Source organism: Delphinapterus leucas, chromosome 1 (assembly GCF_059928025.1).
Source record: "Delphinapterus leucas isolate spDelLeu-1000000601 "Yukka" chromosome 1, BTC_Dleu_Yukka2, whole genome shotgun sequence".
Taxonomy (NCBI): Eukaryota; Metazoa; Chordata; class Mammalia; order Artiodactyla; family Monodontidae; genus Delphinapterus; species Delphinapterus leucas.
Genome location: NC_143129.1, coordinates 190,699,462 through 190,725,820, shown reverse-complemented (window position 1 = coordinate 190,725,820; position 26,359 = coordinate 190,699,462). Strand labels below are relative to the sequence as shown.

At 38.4% G+C, this 26,359-nt stretch overlaps 1 protein-coding gene across 1 annotated transcript in view; it reads right to left on the bottom strand.

Moving 5' to 3' along the window:
• Positions 1 to 21,093, bottom strand: part of LOC149750855 (protein TASOR 2-like) — a 28,406-nt gene extending 7,313 nt beyond the window's left edge. Inside the window, exons 1-11 of the mRNA XM_089902622.1 lie at positions 20,962 to 21,093; positions 20,698 to 20,828; positions 20,595 to 20,614; positions 20,395 to 20,494; positions 18,453 to 18,553; positions 14,759 to 14,862; positions 11,544 to 11,616; positions 11,384 to 11,446; positions 7,438 to 8,142; positions 6,835 to 7,122; positions 3,648 to 3,890 (exon numbers count right to left, since the gene is read on the bottom strand). Coding sequence (XP_089758748.1) covers positions 3,648 to 3,890; positions 6,835 to 7,122; positions 7,438 to 8,142; positions 11,384 to 11,446; positions 11,544 to 11,616; positions 14,759 to 14,862; positions 18,453 to 18,553; positions 20,395 to 20,494; positions 20,595 to 20,614; positions 20,698 to 20,729 — 1,729 coding nt within the window. The 5' untranslated portion in view covers positions 20,730 to 20,828; positions 20,962 to 21,093. The remainder of the gene's footprint in view (positions 1 to 3,647; positions 3,891 to 6,834; positions 7,123 to 7,437; positions 8,143 to 11,383; positions 11,447 to 11,543; positions 11,617 to 14,758; positions 14,863 to 18,452; positions 18,554 to 20,394; positions 20,495 to 20,594; positions 20,615 to 20,697; positions 20,829 to 20,961) is intronic.
• Between the last annotated feature and the right edge of the window lie 5,266 nt (positions 21,094 to 26,359).

Sequence of the window (26,359 nt, the reverse complement as noted above, 5' to 3'; positions counted from 1 at the left end):
CTCTTGATATGTTGCATAAATTGTATGTTAAATTTTTATTACCAGAGTGAGGTCTTGTCCAACTTCCTGATGTATTATAATGTATTTACCAAGGAACAAGTCTTAAGGAATGTGCATATTAATTTAAAAAGAAATCACCCTTCAAAACTGCATGTACTCAGGCTTCCCTGGTGGCGCAGTGGTTAAGAGTCTGCCTGCCGATGCAGGGCATACGGGTTCGTGCCCCGGTCCAGGAAGATCCCACATGCCACGGAGCGGCTGGGCCCGTGAGCCGTGGCCACTGAGCCTGCGCGTCCGGAGCCTGTGCTCCGCAACGGAAGAGGCCACAACAGTGAGAGGCCCGCGTACCGCAAAAAAACAAAAACAAACAAACAAAAAAAACCTGCATGTACTGACCTACACACAAGGCATACTGCTCAGCTAAAGAAATATACAAAGAGAAAAAAACAAAAACAAGAAAACAAGACTCCTGCCCTCAGAGAGCTTACAATCTCGTGAGAATCTAAGAATTTCTAAGTTTAAAGTGTATATCATAGAAGGTTAATGTACTTTCTTAGAAATCATTTCCCTTGGCAAGTTATTAGAGAAACCACCTAAGTTCAAAATAGAGATGATTTTTAACCGTACTGATGTTTAATTATAATACGTTACGATACAAATAAAAAATGAGAAAAGTAAGAATATTCAGAATCGCCAATTAATTTCAAGTTTTAAAACTTCAGTTTCTGCATTAAAAACATTTCCTCTCTATTCTATCTGCAAAAAAGCAAATCTCCTCATCTACTGATAATTCTCCTTACAGCAGGTACTCAAATCTACCCACTGGCATTCGGTCAGAAAACTAACATTCTCAGGTGGTTTACTTGCCTTCTCAGGACTTTGATTCAGCCTTTTAAAATGTGATTATCATGAAGGACAAAGTTCTCAACAATACTGGGCAGTGAGTCCCTGTAGCAGGTGGCTGGATGGACAGAAAAGCCAACTGTGCTCCTCTTTAGAATTAGCAGTAGCAGGTCTGAAATAAATTACTAACCTGTCTGCAAAGCCCAATGACAGTACATTTACAGAGAAAACTCTGGCCTATGAGGTCATCAAACAGAATGACAAGAGTGTGTGTATGGTGAGGAGGGTAAAATTAATCAACCACTGCCCAGTTTTTATTTAAAATATCAAAGCCCAACGGGGTGAGGTACGAGAAAGTGGCCCAAAGAGGGCTGTCTCGTGAACCCTCCGGGTGTACTGGAAACACATTCATTTTAGGATCTGATGTGTTTACTGACACTAAGTTCATTCTATCCTTAAATACTATGGTTCTTACACTGAGTATCACTATGAGGAAGGTCGAATCTAGAGAACACTGTATTGAGTCAAGAAAAAGGGTTCATTTTCATATGTGTCATTTCAGGTAAATCATTTAATAACTGACTTGCTAGAGGTTTTCAATTAATTAAAAATACAATACTGATCATCTATCTCTTTTAAGAAATATAGATAAAATGATGCCAAATAAATTATAAAAAATTAAAGAGTTCAGTAAATAAAAACTATATTGAAAACTTTAAAAAGGACAGAAAACCATTAGTTTCAGTAACAAAATGATTGAGCCTTCTTAAACTCTGATATTTCAAGTAAAAGAAATGAAGTGGATTAGCATGGGTGATTAAGAAATAAAAGAAAAAATTAACACATTATTTAAAAGGTGGTAATCTTAAAATTTTAACTTGGAATGTGGCTGCACAATATATACAGACACTTGCAATACAAATCGCCCTATTTCTGAATACCCATTCTGGAAACTTTTCATTTTCTGGGCTCACTTTTCTGCCAATGCCCAGTTGCACACCTCCTCCCACTAATCGATTAGCCTACAAGTATATAGAAGCCAATTCAGCACAAGGAATTCTAATGACAAGGCTGGGAATACAATGCATTATGTATGTATCTATACTCATCCTGTTTACAAACTAATTGGAAAGACAGGACCAAGACACACCAGATGATTGGAAAATAGTATGAATTAACTCTTTAACGTTCTCAAAAACCCAAAAAAGAAATGGAAAAAAAAGGAGAAATGAGTGCAGATCAGAGCATCAGGAAATGACTCCGGGTGGACTTAGCTGAGCAGAGGGGACTGCACAGGAGTGACAACAGGCGTGGTTCGTGTGGGTGGCACCGTGTGCCTGGCAGGGAAGGCACGCATTGGGAAACGGCAGGAGAGAAATGTGCACCCGTGGGTAAGACCACCTCGTAACTGCCTGGGGAGACAAGCAGAGAGGCTGTGTTGGGTATGACTCTCTACAGGCTGTACGGTGATATGACTGAGGAGCTTTCAGAAAAATCTTCAGCCATAAACAACATTAACGAAACTGAGGAAAGGGACTTCCCTGTGGTCCAGTGGTTAAGACTCTGCGCTTCCAATGCAGGCAGTGTGGGTTCGATCCCTGGTCAGGGAACCGAGATCCCACATGCTGCAAGGTGTGGCCGAAAAAATTTTTTTAAACAATGAGGAAAGAAAAAACCAAGCTCATCCATAATACCATCACCCCAACAAAACAAGAGTTTCTTTCCCTGAATTCCACTAAATTTGAGGCTTTTAAAAAACCTAAAGGTAGATGAGAGAAAGTAGAATCATGAGATTAGACAGAAAACTGATGGAAATACAGAGATATGAGGAAATGAAGGTTTTTCTAAACAAAAAACACCACCACACATACAACACAGTAGGACTCAATACCGAAGATACTGTAAAATGTATAGATTTTGCAGCTTGGTGGAGCTGCACTCTACTCAGAGAGACGGGTGTGAAGAGGGACATGGAGCTGGGAGAAAAGTGAGGTCCGCAGTGATGAGGGAACGTGCCAGCAACGAGGAGGTTCCAGCAGGTGGAACACGGAACCAGCAGTCAGCTGCTGGCTCACAGAAGGAGACTTGGTTATTCACTTCCGCACAAGTAGAAGTAGAAAAGTAAAACTGCTTTTAAAATTAATTTAATGCCTTTTGAAACCAAATACAGGGGCTTCCCTGGTGGCGCAGTGGTTGAGAGTCCGCCTGCCGATGCAGGGGACACGGGTTCGTGCCCCGGTCCGGGAAGATCCCACATGCCGCGGAGCGGCTGGGCCCGTGAGCCACGGCTGCTGAGCCTGCGCGTCTGGAGCCTGTGCTCCACAACGGGAGAGGCCACAGCAGTGAGAGGCCCACGTACCGAAAAAAAACAAGAAAAAATACAAGTGAAATACAGGATTCGAGATTACTGACTGCTTTGAACCATGTCTTTACAGTTCCCTCTGGACAAACTTATAATATCTTCTATAACTGATTATGGTCCAGAAAAATACTGCCAGATGCTACTTGCTTGTGAATTTAGTCATTAAAAAAGGCCATTTATACTTTAACTCTGCTAAACAGTTCATGTTCAGGCTTTCTGCAGAATGAAAAGTAGGGTCTATTTAGTGAAGGTATGAATCTTGGCACTTTCTTATTTATTCACAATGGGAAACCAAGTTACTTGTCCTGTCAGTGTCTGAACTAAAGAAGACCACAAGAACGTGACAGATTTCAACTGATCTTATACTGTTTCAATATACTACTTTATAACCTCGATTAGTCTGTATTACAGTGCTGAAATTTACAGGAAGAGGACTTCTTACCAGGTTGCGGCTGCTTTCTGATTCTGGGATTCTGATTGCCTTTTACTATATTTTCCCTCTGTTTTTGTGGAGAATTCTTCACAGGTGGCTCAGCCCTTGGAACAGTTTTGACTGGAGATGTCTCTCGTTTCCTTGCCCTTTTAGCATTCGTTGACCCTGGAACATCTTTAGAAATAGGAGCTTCTTGGTTTTTCCAATCCAATTTGGTTGTCTGTACAAACTGTGCAGTCAGCACTTCAGCACCTTATGCAGAAAAGACACCGTTTTCTAAGGGGTAGGGGGCGCACATATTTATCAGCATAGCTTTCCTTTGATTTGTTTTGGGGGGGAAACTTTAATAATGGGGAATAAAATATAAAATTGGGGGTATTTCATTAAAAGATTTTTGAACTTGCTAAGTGTTGGTCTATACCCCTAATTAGGATTAGGAGAAAAATATCAGAGTAGTAACTTTATAGAAACAAGGCATGACTTAATTTTTAAAAAAGATTCCATAATCTTTGCTGACTGATGTGGCAGGTAAGGCTGAACATGCTAGTTCACAGCACAGGGTGACGGATAATTCAATTTACACAAAAGCGACACAGCTCCCACAAAGCCATGTGGTTAAAACCATGATCACACTGTAGAGAAGAGACTGTAGGTTCACAAAGAGCCATCTTACATATTTTCCTTCACTACACCTAAATATCAAAGCTTTAACACTGCCTGAAAAATCATCTCTTAAGAGAAGACAGAGGAAGGTACATTGAAGAAAGTCCTCTTCTGATTTAACTTCCTATAAATCTATTATAATTGCTCATTTCTCTTACAAAATGCTCAGCTTTACTTCTCGCAGGGAAGGAAGGAAAGAACTAAAGGTGGGGGCACATGAGGAGAAAAAACTATTAACAACCTGCTTGTATCACACGCAGAAAGTGTTTCAATCCTTTAAGAGTTAAAAAAAAAAGTTAATAAATGTTCCCTGTGAAAACGTTTTCCCCATTGACTATATAAAATAATCACACGTGTGAATGTTTGCAAATATTTTAAAATCACGTTATATGGAAAATACTATTTCTAATTGATTGAGAACAGAAAACATATTAAACAGTTTCAGAATGTGATGGTTATTAGTGAAATGTAGAAAAGAGACCAGTTTCATTTTATTCTTTTGAAGGTTAGAAAAATAAACGGTTTTTTAAAAAAGCTTTTAGACTCTCTTAATGTTGTACATTTCCCTGGGTCTAATTATTTTCTTCCCTACTAAACTATCAAAGGCAATAAAGCAGCAGTTTTGTTTTCAGAGTAAGACTTCTGATTTTATACTGGTTACAATTTCTAAAATTTTTAGCATAAAAAAAGGCAAAATATAAGTCAAGCAGGAAAACTGTTAAGACTAAATTAAGAAGAGAAAGAAAATAAGATGAGATGATCAAGACTAGGGGAAGCGTAACATCTGCACGGGCGGGAGGGGAACATCTCTCACAACCTAGGTCCTGCGAGGAAAAGGAGAAACACGAAACAGGTGACCCTGCACGGACTGCCCTGCTTATCTGCATCACTCAATGACATGTTTCTCAAGCTGCATGCAATAACCCATGGGTGTATTATAAAATAAACTTAATGGGCTGCAACCAGAATTCTTTGTTAAATGAAACAGAAGATATCAGATTGTATTACACATAGTTAGGGTAAATGCTTCCTGAAATTTCTGTTTCAGTAATGTATGAATTTGTGTGTACTGGACTACAATATACAATGTATTTCTTTTCTATTTTTTTTTTGAGCTTTTGTGGTATTATATTTAGTCATCTTGGCTGGTTTAATCACATCGTTGTTGTTGTTCATTTTTTGGCCACACTCTGTGGCATGTTGTGTCTTAGTTCCCTGACCAGGGATCAAACCCGTGCCCCGTGCACTGGAAGTGTGGAGTTGTAACCACTGTACTGCCAGGGACATCCCTAAAACATATTTCTTATAGTGGATGAAATTAGCACACTTGAGAAACAGTGACAACATATATGTTGAATTATAGGTAATTTATTTAATACCTTTAAAATGGTTCATATAGAGAGAAACCCAATATGGTTGGCCTGGAATTTGTGAGGAAATGTAGAGTGTGAGTTGCTGCTTCATACTGCCGTTCTTTTCTACCACCCTCCTAAACACACACACACACACACACACACACACACAATTTCTCAAACTATAATTGGCCAGAAATAACTACTTGTTAAACCACAGGGTAAAATCTTAATTATCTAGGATCCTGGGGATCCACACACCTCCAGTGTTTCTTCTTTAGGCATCAGAATTTTAAAATTCAAAATACTATAGATAGGGTTGGCAAATTTTTTCTGTGAAGGGCCAGACCTCAGTCACAGCCGCCCACCTGTGCCAGCACAGTGAAGTACAGAGACAACAGGTAATGCCTGAGGGACCCTTTGGCCCAAGTCTGCTCACCTCTTCGCTAAGGGGTCATAGAGCATAAGTTCCCTAGTTTTAAACAAAATACACCACACATAATCTGAGATGACTCTAAGCCAAAATTGTGTTATTTGTCGTGCTCTGTTCACTGAAGTGCATTTGACTAACATTAAATGGCTCTGGACGCTGATTCTCCCTCAGTTTTCAGGGGGCAACAAAACCACTTGAGGAACTGTTTCAATATATATGTCTCGAGGCCACTGGACCTTGTTTCAGTAGGTCTGTAGTAGGATCCAGACGACCACTTTTAAAACACACAAAGGATTAGAAATTCTGCCCCAGGATGCTCTAGTTCTGGGAGAGTCCAGGCACTTTCCCCCCTCTTTAAACATGTTCAGGCTATCACTTATCAGTTTTTGCCATCTGTTCTTAGTGTGCCTGATTTTAGCAGATCCTCTTCTTCCACTCGAATTTGTCCGAGGACAGTTCAGAAACTGAATGACCTTATTTCTTAGACAGGTAAGTAAATAACTGAGTGATGATCTGAGCAGTTTTACAAGTGAAATACAAGCTTTTGGTGGGTGGGCTTTTGTCCTATTTCTTGATTTTCATGTTATCTAGATTAGCGCTTCTCCAACTTTAGCATGCACACAGATCACCTGGAGAGAGCTAACGGACACTGTCAAGCTACAGTCCAGGATGGTCACACAGGAACAGGGTTGACACACAACAGTTATTACTAATTGCTCATCTGAAAATCCATACAGACCATGCTTACCGTTTTCTCTTTTCCGACGGAACTTGAGAGTTGTGCGAGAGTCTGGACGCTTCTTTGCTCCACCACGAGTTCTTCTGGGAAAGGGACGGCACAACTTCACCCTTTTACTCTGTACCACGGGCAGCGTGCCTGCTTTTCTCTTACGCTGAACTCTCAGATTTGATGCCGGACTTAATGGGACCAGAGCTCCCTGCCTTGCTTTAAACATCTCTTCAGAATTCTTTTGTGTTTCTGTTTCTTTTCTTACTTCCGCCGCTGAGTCGTGAAATTCAGCACCTGGAGTCATAACTAAAGAAAATCCAGCATCAATAAATTCCATCTGAAATACCGTACTTCTTAGACAGGTAAGTAAATAACTGAGTGATGATTTGAGCAGTTTTACAGGTGAAATACAAGCTTTTGGTGGGTGGGCTTTTGTCCTATTTCTTGATTTTCATGTTATCTAGATTAGCGCTTCTCCAACTTTAGCATGCACACAGATCACCTGGAGAGAGCTAACGGACACTGTCAAGCTACAGTCCAGGATGGTCACACAGGAACAGGGTTAACACACAACAGTTATTACTAATTGCTCAGCTGAAAATCCATACAGACCATGCTTACCGTTTTCTCTTTTCTGACGGAACTTGAGAGTTGTGCGAGAGTCTGGACGCTTCTTTGCTCCACCACGAGTTCTTCTGGGAAAGGGATGGCACAACTTCACCCTTTTACTCTGTACCACGGGCAGCGTGCCTGCTTTTCTCTTACGCTGAACTCTCAGATTTGATGCGGGACTTAATGGGACCAGAGCTCCCTGCCTTGCTTTAAACATCTCTTCAGAATTCTTTTGTGTTTCTGTTTCTTTTCTTACTTCCGCCGCTGAGTCGTGAAATTCAGCATTTGGAGTCATAACTAAAGAAAATCCAGCGTCACAAATTCCATCTGAAATACATGGAGACTGAGGACAGTCTGCCAATAAGTCTAGTGCAGTAGATACTTCCAAAATGTACCCATTAGGATTTGAAGAATAAGATCTCAACTGAGTTAAAGACTGTAAAGGGCACTTTTCAGCTGGAGGAGTCAAGTCAAAACCACTGGACACTTTGCCAAAGAATGCAGTCTCTTTAATTCCATCCTGAGAAGCAGCAGTCAATGAAGGACTTTTGTCCACCTTGTACAGTTCTTGGAGATTATGCTTTACTAATGTGTTTGGACAGATTCCTTTTTCAGAAAATGATTTCTTTGCTTCCAGCAGGGCACAATTAAGGGCAGGTAAAATAGGTACCACCTTCGATGAGATGTCATCTTCAACTTTCAAGTCTTTCAGCCCTAAAATATATACACATGTATTAAAAACCCAAAGTTCTTGTTTTTTCAAAAACATGCAGGAAAAAACGCTTTAGATTACAAAATTACAGGATGGTTAAATATGATACAGTGTTTCAAATGGTAATCTAAATAGCAATTAATAGAAGACTTATGGATGCACTTAATGAACATATATTATCTCCATATATATGAAAACACGCACACACAGAACCAAAAAAGAGTCACTCAGATGGGATCACCAGGTGAGAATGAAGAAGGCAGGCCCGCCTGCAGCTCCATCTCATCTGACCAGGAGCCCAGCGTGGGCTCAATGCACCGGCATTTAGAGTTGGCAGAATTACTTTTCTATTCTCATCTTCTGCTTTTAAAATGTATCTAATCTGTACCTTATATGACCTACTTCAAATTCTCTTAAGAGGGTAGTCACAGGTGCAAACTTTCAGTTATAGGATAAATAAGTACTAAAGATGTAATGTACAACATAATAAAAAATAATTAACACTGCTGACGTTACATATGAAAGTTAAGAAAGTAAATACTGGGACTTCCCTGGTGGCGCAGCGGTTGAGAATCCACCTGCCTTTGCAGGGTACACGGGTTCGAGCTCTGGTCTGGGAAGATCCCACATGCCATGGAGCAACAAAGCCCGTGCACCACAACTACTGAGCCTGCGCTCTAGAGACTGCGAGCCACAACTACTGAGCCTGCATGCCACAACTACCGAAGCCCGCGTGCCTAGAGCCAGTGCTCTGCAACAACAGAAGCTACCACAATGAGAAGCACGTGCACTGCAATGAAGAGTAGCCCCCGCTAGCCGCAACTAGAGAAAGCCTGCAGCAACGAGGACCCAACGCAGCCAAAGAAGGAAAAAGAAGGGAAATACTAATAGTTCTCATCACAAGGGAAAAAATGTTTTTTCTATTTTCTTTAATTTTGTATCTATATGATATGATGGATGTTCACTAGAATTACTGTGGTAGTTGTTTCATAATGTATGTAAGTCAAATCTTTATGCTGGTAAACCCTAAACTTATATAGTGCTGTATGTCAATTATATAATATCTCAATAAAACTGGAAGAAACTAGAGTTACAACACAAACCAGTTGAACTAAAAGAAAGTAAACCCTAAGTAACCCCCAACTCTCATGGTAACTACTGCTATATATTTCATCACCTTCTCTAGCAAATGCAATTTTTTAATATTATGTAACTAGACTGACTAGTCTGTATTTTACTTCCTCTCCCTGGTTCACTCTCTGACTGAAATGCTAATTTTTCAGCAACTCAATAACCTAAAGGAAAAGAGTACAGGAAAAAAGAGAAAAGGTCAGGTCACTGAGAAATAGGTAATAAAATCCTAGAAAATGTAATTTATCAGTAATAAAAAACCCACAGATAATAAAGACCTTTGGTGCCTACTAAACTGAAGTATACCATTCTTTTTAACGAAAAAGTAACTGCAAAATTAAGAAACACCTAGCTGAATACGTTTATACTTGAGCAGGTATCAGGAAAAGAATGGCAAATAAAAATAAATGGGAAAATGTGGCTAGCCATTAAAATAAAAATTCCTTTCTCTGCAGTTCATTTAGATAGTAAAAGGAAAAATAAAACATGACAAAGTTCTTATGTACTGCTAACAGTTCACGATAAAGCAGCAGTTTTCTAGACAACGTCATTATTTCAAGAATTTGGAAAGGCAGAAGTCAGAACGATTTGTAACAGGCTACTATGAAATCTAAGAATAAGAACTTTTTAAGTCTGCTAAGCGAAGAGTCACTCAATTTAAAACAAATAACCCCAGCACTGAACATTTCTGAGTGACCAGAAATAGAAAAGTGTCTTAACGAACTAGAGGAGGCTGTGAGCATTGAACACAACAATCCAATGTTTACTCAAAAAGAAATCCTGTGCTGTTCAACCCCAAATGGTACAGGAACTAATGTTTCTTATTCAGGTGGTAGTGTACACCTAAAAATAAGAATAAAGGCAGAGCTCCTGCATACGGAGGGAGGCAGTGTGGGAACAGAGCTGGAAGCCAGCTCAGACTCAGCTGTTTGACCTTGGGCAAGTTTAAGTTTCAGTTTCCTCATCTTTGAAATGGTCACAATAAAAATACCTATTAAGGGCTGTGAAATCAATTGTGCCTAGCAGAATATCAATGTAGTAAATGCTTGAAAAATGCAAGCAGCTATCGCCATTATGTTATTATAACTGGTAATATTTTGCTTATTCCAAACAGGTAATGCCAGCAGTTCTCTGCTTTGAGTAGCTGAATACAATTTAAAAACATCAATTAAAAAATTTTTTTGGATTGGTTGTAGCTTTATAAATACAAATCATGTTTAAACATACACAGTGTGATTATAAAACAATGAGGAAAATTTCCTCATATGACAAAAAGAAATGACTCATTTACTTTAATTTATTTATTTGCTCAGCAAGCATTTATTACTTTTTAGGTGCCTGACATTGCTAAGCAGTAGGGATGCAGTAGAATACAAGAAAGGCAGGCATTAAATAATTATAAAAATAAATATTTAAATTATATTGGTGAAAAGCCTAGGGGTCCTCATTGAAGGAAGAGTGGTGATGGGAATAAATAAAGTGATATTTAAACTGACACCTGACAGCTATGGGTAAGTGGCTAGACCAGCACTTCTCCTCCAATTTTATTCATTATCTACCCCCACCAAAGACAGCCTTTCTAGACTTTGTTTCCTAACTGCCCTCTGAAATTCTAATACCACAGATATACTGTATATCTATTTACAGACTGCAGGAGCAATATTTTTTGCCCCTAGCAGGCAATTCCTGGTTCTGGCTTGGGGGGCGATCAACATCATCTGATCAGGGGGAAGGAGACAAGTAGTCCAGACAGAGGGAAGTGCTTCTGTGAGGACCTTAAGTCCTACTGACGGGGAGACTATGATAAAACCAACTCCCAGCTCTTGTTGTTCCATAACAAATGAATCCAGTTTTGGACATGCTGAATGTGAGGACCATCTGAGACATTTAAGTAGAAAGAAATGTCCATAGGCAGGTGGATATCTGAGCATGGAGCAGACAGGAAAGGATAAGCCTACAAAGAAAGGAGATGAAGGATTGACCAGGGAGAGTAAAGGAAGAAAGTTATTTAAGAGAAGAAAAGAGTTACCAGGGTCATATGCTGCTGAGAGTTTAAGATGAGGACTGAAAAATGGCCCACAGGTGCAGTGAACTGCCAGTCCTGGTCCTTACCTGCTGACGGGGATGAATGGAATAAATGCAACCCGTGAAGACCCATCTGCTCCTCTCCAAAACCTACACAGAATGAGAATCAGAAGAAACGTGAGGTTGCTGATCTTACACAATAAAAGTAAACATACTGAAAAACATTTATTCAAAAAGTTGTTCTTACTTGTTTCTGACATTAAGGCTGACGACGTAAGTAAAATGAAAAATTCTCGATCTTCTAAGCATTTGACGATTGCCTTAAACATAAAATAGCAAGAAAGAAGATTCAATTCCTCTCTCCTTCTCCCTCTACCACATTCTTCAGTGATTTTTAAGCTCATGAAAAGTTAAAGAAAAAAATTCTTGAAATGTCAGTATTTATGGGAATCAGGACAATTTTGTCCCCAGTATCAGAAACTGCAAGCTCCTTAGCATTCAAGTAATCTTGGCCTTGTTATGGCTACATATAATAAATAACTAGAACATCATGGGTTAGTTTTAGGATAGTGTTCAATTACATAACAAATCAATCAGAAACAACCTCTTTCATTTTTTTTCATTGACATGTTGGACATTTCATACTGCTAAGTAGCCGCTCTGTTCCCATTTAGCCACTACAAATTCAAGGTCAATCAGACCTATGATTAACATGTTAAGCTCATTTTAATACAAAACATATCACAGAATCCTGGGACTAGAAAAACTGGAAGATACCATCCATTAAAAGAATCCTTTCTACAGCTTCCTAAGAGATGAGTAATAAAAGGAAATAACATCATTAGGTCCCCTGGTTATAAGAAATGCAGATGAAAATAAATACTTCTATTTTCCCTCTACCACAGTCTTCAGTGGCATCTTCTGTCATTCTAAATCACAGAGATAACAGCTCTTCTTCCCCATTAGTCACCATTTCAAAAGCCTATATACCCTTAACAAAGATAAAATTCAATGTCATACAGTAATTTGTCAGTTAAAAAAACAGAATAAAAGATACCACTTTATAAAGTGATAAAACATACTTCAAAACTTGACAGGTCGTAAGCCTACAAATATGATAAATCAATAAATTATTCAACAACTCAAGTATGAAAAAAAGACTTCTTTTCTAATTATTTATTGGAACTAATTATGAGACTGAAACTTCACCCACAGGAACAATCACTATTGTGAGTCTCCAAACATTTCTATCACAGCCCCTATGCATTGGTTGGTTTACATTTTTGTCTCCTATAGTCTTGTAAGTTCCTTGACGGCAGGGACAATTTGTCTTTTTGCTTCTGGCACACAGTAGGCACTCAAGAAAGAATTACTGAATAAATGTATCAACAGTTATATATACCCATATCTTTGGTATTTATCAGCAAACAGATGTAATTCTTGTTTTATCTTTTTATCGGTGTAAAGAGTAAAAGTGACAATAATTAGCTACATTATTCTGAATTTTAGTTTTGTAATATAGATGAAAGTAAAATCCTATATCTGCTTAAAACTGTACATTCCTTTATTCCAAAATATGTGCACGTAAAACAAATATGTAGTGTATCTTATTAGTCTCTCAAATTACGCGCTGAAAGGGCTATATAAAATTCCTATTTTAACCTTTGTGGGGAAAAAAATCATAGAATCTTTGAAATATCTACTTCTAGCCTTTTCCATTCACACACAGAAAAATCCAGCCATACATGTCTTTACCACCTTTTAAAGAAGAGACCTTCCTCAGTACTGTTCTTGAAGTCCAGTGTTGTAGGTACAAGGGACATTTACTGCTCGTCCACTATACACCAGGCACCAAGGTGTCAAAGATGCTTAAGACATGATACCTACCCTCAAGGAGCTCGATGTCTAGGTAGGGAGACCGATATGTAAAGATTATTCATTATAAAATGAGGCAGGAAAAGCAGCCTGGAGCACTGAGAGCGAAGGACCTTATGTGATAAGTAATTTCTGTTAAGTAATTAACACACAAACTGTGAAGTAAAGCTGGGCACCGAGTCTCCTGAGCTCAATACCAGAAGCACTCACAAGTAGACCCTTCACTAATGCATTTTCTCAAAGTATCTTTGAACTTCCTTCCTTTGAATTTCCAAATATAAAATGAACTACACTACTTCGAAAACACATAGCCTGTAATCCCCGTCGATATTCAGTGGTCACCTGCTCAGCATCCTGTGTCAGCCACTGCACCTCCTTACTGCAGAATGGGGGCCCTGACCTCGCACCCAGTTCTGGAAGGTGGGCTCTGAGTGGCCTGAACTAATCAGTGTGGGCCATTCCCTTTCTAGTTGCTGCTGAGAGACATGCAGATGATGGAACTGGTCTAAGGACAGAAGCCATGGTTTGGAGGACGGGTTCTCTCTGCATGCAAAAAGGAAGCACGCAGCCCTGACTGGCAGCCTAGGACAGAACTATTGCACAGAGGAGGGAGAAGCTGAAAGAAAAAGAGTCCTGAGCAAACAGCACTTGAACTTGCTTTACCATCTAAAACTCAAAAGTAAGCCTATCAAAACTCTTTATTGTTTAAGCCAGTCTGAATTTCTGTTACGTGCAACTCAAGCATCTTACCTGACACTTCCCCCAAGGCAGCTCACCTATCTATTCTGTTAATTTACCGGTTTCATACTGTCTACTATGGGGATAAGTCTGTTGTGCCACTAAAGGGCTGAGCAGACTTGTTTGGTCACTTCCACCATGCACACTGTTTCCTTTGGGATGTTTGGGAATCACTCACTGTAAGGTCAGCATCTACTCCTATCCTCAGACCGAGGAGCCCTGGTTAACACAGTGGAGAGGTCTTTGGATGTTACATATTTCTCAGTAGAATCGTGCTTTTCTACGCTATGAAAGCAATAGAAGCAGCAACTTTTTCTTCTTTATACACCTATGTGTTGACAAGGGTCACTTTTAAAGAAATATCCCACAAATCAATCTCCTTTGATTAATGCAGAAATACTAGGGATCTACTCAATTCTTCCATCATAAAACAAAAACAACAACAAAAAAGGATTTGAGAAAAACTGTCCTCCTGTACTTAAAACCAGGAGTATGAACTGACTAGTGAGACACAGAAAAAGTAAACTAAGATACAAAGGGGATGAACATGTTAGCCAATACATATCATGTCAATAAATATTAAATGATAAATATCCTCTTAAGGGAATTTCCTGGCGGTCCAGTGGTTAGGACTTGGCACTTTCATTGTTGTGGGCCCGGGTTGGACCCCTGGTCAGGGAACTAAGATCCTACAAGCTGTGTGGCGTGACCAAAAAAAAAAAAAAAAAAAAAAAATCCTTTTGAGCAAGCTAAAACAATTCAACCTAGGCAGAGCCAACTAATAAACAGATATCAATTTCTCAATTTAAGGAAAACATAATAATAATATTTTAAACTGATGATTCTTACCAATTGCTCCCTTTTAATGTACTCTGTTAGTTTATCTACTTTTTCCCCTTGTTTGTTGGACAGTTTCACCTCATACATATTGAAGCACATATCTTGGCAACAGACTGTGGAGAAAATCAGAAACACAGAACATTTCCTATTTTAAAATGCTATTGTGAAAAATTCCGTTTCTCCCTAGACCCACCGTGTGGCTGACATGGTTGGTCTTGGTGCTCCGGCCTGGTGTCAGGCCTGAGCCTCTGAGGTGGGAGAGCCGAGTTCAGGACACTGGACCACCAGAGACCACCCGGCTCCATGTAACATCAACCGGCAAGAGCTCTCCCAGAGATCTCTGTCTCAACGCTAAGATCCAGCTCCACCCAATGGCCAGCAAACTCCAGGGCTGGACGCCCCACCCCAAACAACCAGCAAGACAGGAACACAACCCCACCCATTAGCAGAGAGGCTACCTAAAATCATACTAAATTCAGAGACACCCCAAAACACACCACTGGACGCAGCCCTGCCCACCAGAAAGACAAGATCCAGCCCCACCCACCAGAACACAGGCATCAGTCCTCTCCGCCAGGAAGGCTACACAAGCCACTGAACCAACCTTACCCACTGGGGGCAGACACCAAAAACAAAGGGAACTACGAACCTGCAGCCTGCGAAAAGGAGATCCCAAACACAGTAAGTTAAGCACAATGGGAAAACAGAGAAATATGTAGCAGATGAAGGAGCAAGGTAACAAACCATCAGACCAAACGAAGAGGAAATAGGCAGTCTACCTGTAAAAGAATTCAGAGTAATGATAGGAAAGATGATCCAAAATCTTGGAAATAGGATGGAGAAAATACAAGAAACGTTTAACAAGGACCTAGAAGAACTAAAGAGCAAACAAACAATGACGAACAACACAATAAATGAAAATAAAAATTCTCAGGAAGGAAGCAATAGCAGAATAACTGAGGCAGAAGAATGGATAAGTGACCGGGAAGATAAAACAGTGGAAGTAACTACCGCAGAGCAAAATAGAGAAAAAAGAATGAAAAGAACTGAGGACAGTCTCAGAGACCTCTGGGACAACATTAAAAGCACCAATGTTTGAATTATAAGGATCCCAGAAGAAGAAGAGAAAAAGAAAGGGTCTGAGAAAATATCTGAAGAGATTATAGTTGAAAACTTCCCTAACATGGGAAAAGAAACAGCCAGTCAGGTCCAGGAAGTGCAGAGAGTCCCATACAGGATAAATCCAAGGAGAAACATGCCAAGACACATATTACTCAAACTATCAAAAATTAAATACAAAGAAAAAAATCCTAAAAGCAGCAAGGGAAAAGCAACAAATAACACTCAAGGGAATCCCCGTAAGGTTAACAGCTGATCATTCAGCAGAAACTCTGCAGGCCAGAAGGGAGTGGCAGGACATATTTAAAGTGATGAAAGGGAAAAACCTACAACCAAGATTACTCTACCAGCAAGGATCTCATTCAGGTTCGATGGAGAAATTAAAACCTTTACAGACAAGCAAAAGCTAAGAGAATTCAGCACCACCAAACCAGCTTTACAACAAATGCTAAAGGAACTTCTCTAGGCAGGGAACACAAGAGAAGGAAAACACCTACAAAAACAAACCCAAAACAATTAAGAAAATGGTACTAGGAACATACATAGCGATAATTACCTTAACTGTAAATGGATTAAATGCTCCAACAAAAAGACACAGCCTGGCTGAAGGGATACAAAAACAAGACCTGTGTACATGCTGTCTACAAGAGACCCACTTCAGACCCAGGGACACATACAGACTGAAAGTGAGGGGATGGAAAAAGATACTCCATGCAAATGGAAATTGAAAGAAAGCTGGAGCAGCAATTCTCATATCAGACAAAATAAACTTTAAAATAAAGACTATTACAAGAGACAAAGAAGGACACCACATAATGATCAAGGGATCAATCCAAGAAGATATAACAACTGTAAATATTATGCATCTGACATAGGAGCACCTCAATACACAAGACAAATGCTAACAGCCATAAAAGGGGAAATCCATAGTAACACAATAATAGTAGGGGACTTTAACACTCCACTTTCACCAACAGACAAATCATCTAAAATGAAAATAAATGAGGAAACACAAGCTTTAAATAACACCTTAAACAAGATGGACTTCACTGATATTTATAGGACATTCCATCCAACAACAACAGAATACACTTTCTTCTCAAGTGCTCATGGAACATTCCCCAGGATACATCATATCTTGGGTCACAAATCAAGCCTTGGGAAATTGAAGAAAATTGAAATCGTATCCAGTATCTTTTCTGACCACAACTTTATGAGACTAGATATCAATTACAGGGAAAAAAACTGTAAAAAATACAAACACATGGAGGCTAAACAACACGCTACTAAATAACCAAGAAATCACTGAAGAAATCAAAGAGGAAATAAAACAATACCTAGAGACAAATGACAATGAAAACACGACCCAAAACCTATGGGATGCAGCAAAAGTTCTAAGAGGGAAGTTTACAGCACTACAATCCTACCTCAAGAGACAAGACAAATCTCAAATAAACAACCTAACCTTACACCTAAAGCAATTAGAGAAAGAAGAACAAAAAAACCCCCAAAGTTAGCAGATGGAAAGAAATCATAAAGATCAGATCAGAAATAAATGAAAAAGAAATGAAGGAAACAATAGCAAAGATCAATCAAACTAAAAGCTGGTTCTTTGAGAAGATAAACAAAATTGATAAACCATTAGCCAGACTCATCAAGAAAAAAAGGGAGAAGACTCAAATCAACAGAATTAGAAATGAAAGAAGGAGAAGTAACAACTGACACTGCAGAAATACAAAGGATCATAAGAGACTACTGCAAGCAACTATATGCCAATAAAATGGACAACCTGGAAGAAATGGACAAGTTCTCAGAAAAGCGCAACCTTCCGAGACTGAACCAGGAAGAAACAGAAAATATAAACAGACCAATCACAAGCAGTGAAATTGAAACTGTGATTAAAATTCTTCCAACAAACAAAAGGCCAGGACCGGGTGGCTTCACAGGCAAATTCTATCAAACATTTAGAGAAGAGCTAACACCTATCCTTCTCAAACTCTTCCAAATTATAGCAGAGGGAGGAACACTGCCAACCTCATTCTACGAGGCCACCACCATCCTGATCCCAAAACCAGACAAAGATGTCACAAAGAAAGAAAACCACAGGCCAATATCACTAATGAACATAGATGCAAAAATCCTCAACAAAATACTAGCAAACAGAATCCAAGAACACATTCAAAGGATCATACACCATGATCAAGTGGGGTTTATCCCAGGAATGCAAGGATTCTTCAATATACGCAAGTCAATCAATGTGATACACCATATTAACAAATTGGAGGATAAAAACCCTATGATGATCTCAATGGATGCAGAAAAAGCTTTTGAGAAAATTCAGCACCCATTTACGATATAAACTCTCCAGAAAGTAGGTAGAGAGGGAACCTCCCAAGAACTGAATCACAGAGCTACTCTACACCTTTCACAAAAGACCCTTTTAAGAAGTACTTAAGGGAAAACAGAAGTAAGAGGGCGAGAGAGAGAGTGCACATGCACGCGTGCATGTGTGTATGAAAGAGAGGGTGGAAAAGAACTGGAACAGAGCTCAGGACATGCAGTGTACCATGACATCTGAACAGACCTTTGTGCTCCACGTAATTCTGTTTTCTAAAAGCAGCTTCTGGTAGTCTGTTTTTCAAAGACGACACTTTCATTACATACTTAAAGTCTAGTTCGTGTGGTCTAAGAAACAAAATAACAATATCATGTAATGTAATAAGCACTGAAACTACAGCTTCATAAGTTTTGGTCTTCTAATATAAAGCAAACAAAAATATTATAACCACAAAAAATTCTTAAATCTATAAACGCCAGATCAAATAATGTACACATTCATAAATAGTATAGATTTTTGAGTATGTGACCTCATAAACCATGGTCTGCAAATGCGTTCCCATTTTCTGAGTGCATGCATTTCTGTTATAACCAAAATATCCAGACATGTGGAAGAATTATGCATATTGGAACGAGAATCTTCTAGAAATTACACTACGTAAGAACTTTTGATAATATGGGACTGCCGACCATGCAGTGCCACAGGATGAACCGCAGCCAGACTTGCATCATTTCCCCTGACTACCTTTTCCTTCTCTAAAACTCATTTTTAAATACTTGCAGACTTACAGATGCCTCCTTTCCCCCCAAATACTTCTTAATGTGTACCCTTAAGAAAAATATTTCCTTATATAACCACAAAACAATTAGCAAAAATCAACAAATTAACAATGATACAGGACAATTTTTTAACCTACAGACCTCATTCAAATGTTGCCAACTGTCTCACTAAGGTCCCTTGTAACAAAAGAAGGTACTTTTTTCTGGTTCAGGATCCAATCCAGGATGCCACATTGCATTTACGTATGTCTCTTTAGTCTCCTTCAGTCTGCAACAATCTCTGAGTCTTTATCTTCAGTGACCTTGATATTTTTGAATAATATAGACCATTTATTTTGCAGAATGTCCCTCAATCTGGGCATGTCTAACCTTTCTTCCTGATTAGATTGGCAGGAGCACCACAGACTGATATCGTGTTATTCTCTGTGCATCGTATCAGGAAGCACATGATGTTTATTCCTCTCCTGGTGACATTAACTTAACCACTTAGTTAAGATGGTCTCTGTAGCTTCTTCCATTGTAAAGTCTTTATTTTTTCCTTTGCGAGATATGTAAATACCATCAAACTTTCACCTACTACATCAAGCCTCCACTGATTATTATGATGTTGCCAAAATGTGATTTCCAAATTCCATCGCTCTTTCTATACCTATTAGTTGCACTCTACAGTGAGAAAGAACTTTCCCTTCTCTCCCATTTATTTATTCACAGAATCCTTAATTTATTCTATGGGCTATAAATTCCCTCTCTCTTCTTAAAAAAGGCCAGTAGAAAGTAAATGATTTCTAATAGCACACCAGTTTTCATTTTATTTTTCAATTAAAGCATGTCTAACTTTCAACAGTTTTGGGTGCAAACTAAGAATAGATTAAACAAAAAGATATCACAAGATGCCCTTCACAGTTCTCTCTGCAGAAGCAAGTACTGTAATTCATCATAATGTAAATACATGTAAAGGCTACTCTAATACTAGTCTAGGAAAATCGTGTGAAAATTAAAAAGCTAGATACTGCAAACCTTATAAAGATTCTAATAGAATTCAGTGGCTAGAATCTGTTGCATCTGTTATCTAGGCAAGTCCAAGTTGTTTCTTGGGGAAAGTCAAACTTCTAGCATCAAGTAAATTAATTTAGCCTGAGAGATCATTTTCCCATAAATGGATTAAGATACTAAAATATAAAAAGTGATTTGTCAAAGATTATAAAACTAACTTATTTCAAGGCAACGGTCAGATTTATATCTGAATTTAGGTCTCCTGTGTCATGGCCCTGTGCTCTATACATCTCCCCAGGAGTAATCTAAAACCAAGTACGGTTGCTGTATTTCACACCAGTGCCAACAAGCAAGACCTCAAAATGAGAATCAAAAAATTATACAAGCATCAGTAAAGGCACTTATTCAATACTTACAGTTGTTTTGGAACCAATGTGCCGTAAGAGGACCAAAGAGTTATATCACACATCAGACAGCCTTGAATAATTAATTTCCCTTTCCATGGATAGATGAGAACTGTGAGAAATGAGGGTAAGAAAGAAACTGATTATTTTATTTATGAACAAAACATTTACTTAAAGAAACAGCTAAAAGAACCAATTAAATAACTTCTTACCATCTTCTTTGAGTTCAAGTCTAGGGGGAAAAAAAAAGAAGCATATTTTATAAGAGCAAAGGAAAGAAATCCAGTAAAACCAAGTATGTACATAATTACTTACTTGCTTTTATGATTATGAGCTGGTGCTGCCATCTTTTTAGGTTCCCTGTACTGAAAAGCTACAATCACATAAGGACAGATCTGTCTGGGTCGCTCAATAACAGTGCTGCCTGAAAGTTCATAGAGGTAATACTGAAAGAAGCAAAATAAGTATTATCAGGGTAATACTACAGAATTCCACGTGCATCAAGTTTATTTCAACCCTACCCAACCCCAAAATTTAACTCCTTAGATTTAGAAATGATTTATTCCCAGGTGACTATACCTGATTCAGTTCAAAGGTGCGAAACTGACTTGTCTTGTGAGAAAACTTGTTAGTACTTACAGCCACGTGGCAATCATAGCCAGAAGATGGGCTGGTATAGTTAGTTGTATAATTCTCAGACACAAACTTGACTCTTCCCTAGAATGAAAATATTAAGACTAATCAAATGTTTTCAAATAGCAATAATCTGACTCTAGGATTTATTTAAAAGTAGCCTAATAAAGAACATATACACATGTTTGCTGTCAAGGTCCCGCCTCTTCATCAACAGGACCACCAAAGGCAATACTAAGAAGACAAATAATATAAATGGTACTTCAGTGAGCAATCAAAACCTGTATTCTCTCCCCATCAAACAGCTTATGATGTTGGGCAGGGCTGGCTTCTAAGCAGTAAAGTAAGGAAGACTGAGAGCACATAGGCAAAAACTAAACAGCAGTATCCACCAGACAGGGTGGGATATGGGGGCACGAAACCAATGGCGAGGCACAATCTGACATAAGCAAAAAATGTTTGTTACCTGAGCTGACAGGCACGTTGTCTGCGGCAGAACTACAGCACTTATCACAGAGCAGGAGAGGGAAGAGTAAGGGAGGGAAGCAGTGACTATGAGCCAATGCAAAGCTACTTTCCCTCCAGTTCTTGGGGACAAGTTTTGGAATATGAAGAGTTCACACTCTTAAAAAAATCAGTAGTGTTAGGTTTATGACCAAAGAACTTAAGATAGTAGGAAAGCTAAAACAAAAGCAAAACCAAAACGAGACCACAGAATATGTCCTCAAAAAGCCCCCCAACCTCTAAAATTAGAGTTTTCCTACTATTTGAGTGAAAATTCTAATTGCGTGATTCATTTATACTGGACTATTTAAGGGCATTTAAAAATTTCTGAGATCATCAGTTGCAGGTGCCCCATGAAACTGTGAACAAGGTCTCAATGTTTTAGGGGTTAAAAAAATATATATAAAGGTTTCTCATTTTGACAACTTAAATCAATGAATGTTGCTTTCTAAATTCATCTCTGATAACTGAAATCACACTGCTTTATAAGCAGCTACTCGTTTTCTGTTATTTACTATTTAAAAAGTGCCATTGTGGGACAGGGTGAGAGGAAAGCTTTTCACTGAATACCTGTTGTATTATTTTGAAGCTTTTTTTAAAAAAACATATTCATAGATCATCTATAAAATGAATTCAAAAAAAGCTTTGTCCGTAAAGGAAAGCAAAAAGCAGTTATTTTCTCTGACTTTAGATAGCTGTCTTTGGCAAGGACTATGTGTAGCAAATGATCTGCAAAGAACATTATCACAGACTGATAATCTTTCATTTTTAAAAGAAAAATTACATAGAAGCACATTTAGTCTTTACCTTAATTAGATTAAAAATTACAACATAACCAGACTTCCCATGATACCAAGGTCTTGCATGAAGATAGTCTGAGTATTTGGAAATGTATACACCTATAAAAGTATAAAAATAGATTAATTTACACTTTAAAAAGATTATTTACACATGGGTTACCTTTAACTGAACAAGACAACACAAAAGACAAATAAATGCTAACATTAAAAAACTATTTTGAAACTGCTTACCTTTTAAAAACTATTTGAGATATTCTAAAGGTATGGAAACATTAGAGCTAAGATACAACACATCTGTTCGACAACCAATTTTCTATTTGGGTATGGTAAGTGAAAAGGGATAAGAGTATCACATGTTTGGAAAAGTCTTCGTGAGTCTGTTTTTTCTCCATGCAATCATTCAGTGAAAAGGCCTATAGTAATCTGATTCTCAAGTTATTTTTTGCAAAACATCTCAGTAAGTACTCATATTTAAGAATGTGTGCTGAGGTCTACTACACTGCAGCTGTGTGCCAGGCAGCAGTGCCACAAAGGGAAATACAACGAGGTCCTGCCTTCGAGCAGCTTATTCTGCTGGGCTGTGAATTCCAGGGAGGCGGGGGTTATATGTGTTTTGTTCACCACTGTAGCCACATCACAGCCCACTGCAGCTTAATAGAGAAGTGAGTCTCAAGAGGGGAGAGACTCCTTTAAGTTACGACAGGAGAAGAGGATCCCCACCCGGCAGCAGCAGTGAGAATAAGGAGGAAAGGACACATTTCAGAGATATTCCTGAAGTATCTCTTTTGAAACATAAAAGACAATGGTGAGGACATGGATATAGCAGACAGAGCAATAAACTTGTGGCCAGGAGATTGGGTTCCAGTTCCAGGTTTTTCACTTACTGCTAATAATAACCATGTGACTGAGGAGTATGTCACTTAAGCGGGCAAGGTGGGCATGAGTATAGATACATAAATCACAGGGTTCTCAGGAAGATTTAAAAAGATCCATAAACTTTTAAAACTATAATACACTACAGTAATATAAAGGATTACTTTCATACACAGAACTATCCATTTCTATTTGAGCCCAAAACTATAGAACACACACAGGCAGTAGTGCTATTTTATTATTACCCCCAGTACATGTGATGAAGAAGATTGTGTATTTATAGGAGCAATCCAGCCTCTATCTACTCCACCACCCTGCTGAAGCCAGCCTCTCAAACATCAACAATAAACTCATGTGACTGCAGTAAAGCGCAAAAATGGCCTTAATTTTTAGAGATGTAAGCTGAGGTGTTTGCTTGTAATTCACTTTCACAATTTTCAGAAAAAAAAAAACTTTTTTAAACAAATGAAGAGAATAATGCAAAACATTATCTGTTAAACGTAGGTGATAGGTATATTATACTATGCTCTCTACTTTTTCTATGTTAGCATTTTTCATAATGAAAAGAAGGGGGGGTTAAAAAGAGTAGGGGAGAAGGAAAAAAAGGTTTTAGGTAAACTGTTACTGGGGTTATGAACTTATCCCCTTTCATGTCCTTTAGAAGAGCTGAATATAAGTTTAAAAAAACATTTGTTTTACACAGAGTTACCATATGAGCCAGCAATTCCACTCCTAGGTATAAACCCAACAGAAATGAAAAAACATGTCCACATAAAGACCTGGACAAGAACGTACATAGTACCATTTTTTTATAATAGCCAAAAAGTAGAAACAACCAAATGTCCATCAAGTGCTGAATGGATAAAGAAAATGCGGTACAGTGGAATATTATTCAGTCAAAAAAGGAATGAAGTATATGCTACAACATGGATGAATCTCAAAAACACTAAGCTAAGTAAAAAAGTTAGTCACAAAAGGTCATATACGATCCCATCTACATGGAATGTCTGGAATAGGCCAATCCATAGGGGCAAAAAGTAGAGTACTGGTTGCTTAGGCTGGTGGGAGTGGGGAGTGACTGATGAAAATGGTCTAAAATTGATTGTGCTGATGGCTGCATATTCATTTTAGTGAATATGCTAAAAAAAAATTGTATACTTTAAACAGGTGAAACGAATGGTATGTGAATGTTATCTCAATAAAGTTGTTATTTAAAAGAAATGGTCAGCAGGAATGTAGCCATGGAGCCCAGTAATCCTTCTCAGTGCTGATCTCCAACTTCTGTAGCATCTGACACTGCTAACACCCCTCCTTACAGCCTTCTGTTCTCTGTGAAACTCCACCTCCTGATTCTTCATCCCCTGGACTGCTCTCAACTCCCTCTTCCTAGCCTTGCCCCGTGGCCCCATCCCTTGCTCCCATAACCACCTGAAAGTTCTGCTCTTGCCATCTTTGCTGCCCCATGTAACAATGTTTTTGGCTTCAGCTAACACCCACCCGCTGCCACCTTGAACCCCAACCTCCAGTTCTAATCCCTTTTCCAACTATTTTTACCACCAGCAGGACAGCTTTCAGAAACACTTATGACCACCTCATTATTTCTCAAATTTAGCTCACTGAAGTAGTAGTGTTCATTTAGGTGTAAGCTCCAAGCTAAGCACTTGACACAGTCTCATGTAATCCTCACAGCAAATCTAGATGGTAGTTTCATCTATTTTACAGATGAGGAAAGTGAAGCTTAAAGAAATTAGTGCTAATCCACATTCTTGACAGTAAGATTACCTTTCTCTTTTAACTCAACAGCTTCCCTACAATTTCCTCTCCTCCGTGTCTCTCTTCTACTGACAATATCAGTGCAGTGTAAGTTACCTTACATTTGATTCTTTGTTACTCCTCACATTCCACAGTTGCCAAGGTGCGTCAGTTCCCTCTATTATGTGTTCCTACTGCCATTATGATAATTCAGAAGAAATCCTCACTAGCCCCAGATGACTGCACTAAACTCTTGGCACTGAAAGATACCTTCAGTACCTTTTCTAGTCCAACCATCCTTTTAAAAAAGATAACTCCTATTAGAAAACCTTAAGTCTTAGACTCAAAGCTCATTTATATGTTTAAAGGTCTGCTTCCAAAGATCACTATTTATCATCAATGAAACTAGCATTTAACATAGGTATCTTATGTAACTAACTAAACCCCACTTCACCTTGTAAAAGAGATTCCTTTTCCTTACAGACGTACCTTTCCCTGGGTCACCCAGAGTGCTGATAGCACTGCTGCCAACACAGAGTCCACGCTGACATGCCAACTTTGCCTTAAACAAAAGATCGTACTTTGCTTATCATATCGTTCTTGGGAGGGTCCATGAAATAACTCTATAATCTATATACAGGCTTTCAATACAGAATCTGTACGTTGTATGCATTCATGGCACAAAGCAAGCTTACGTAAGGCAATTGTGTTTTAGTTAATATTAACAGTTCAAACTTTTTCGTGAAATTTTATTATTTCTGTTAACAAAAATGTCACCGGCAAAACCAAATTAAACAAGCTCACAGATAAGTCCTCTCCTGAAGATTTCTTTTTCAATTACAGCTTGGGAATCACTAAATTTGAAAATGTCTCCTCCGCAAATGCTTTTTTTTTTTTTTTTTTTTTTTAGTATGAATCCATAACATATCTTATTTGGAAGTTAAACAAACTCTCTAGTATTACTATATAATCCATAAGTTATATGGTAATGTTAATTATTCTTTAGCAAATCTATCCCTGTTCTTTAAAAATCATGACCTCAACCGAAATACTACCTTGGAATTACTTTAAGTTGGATTATAGATCTCTAGCATTGCTGAACTGTATCTAGAAGCCACACACATCTCTGGAGACATACCTGCACACAGTAGTCTCCTTCTCCACAATTTAGGTACAACCAACAATATGGATGTTCAATTTTCAAAATAAGGCATGAAACAATTCCAAGTAACTAGAATGCTGAACGTGTTCATCTTGTCCCCAAAATCATGTAATTTAAACTTGAAAAACCTCCACAAGAAATAGAAAATATCTATCTAAACAATGATCGAGAATAGAAAATATCCATTCACTCCATTAAAAGTCATTATTAATACTTAAGGAATCTGTATTAATCAAAATCTCACCACGAGCTT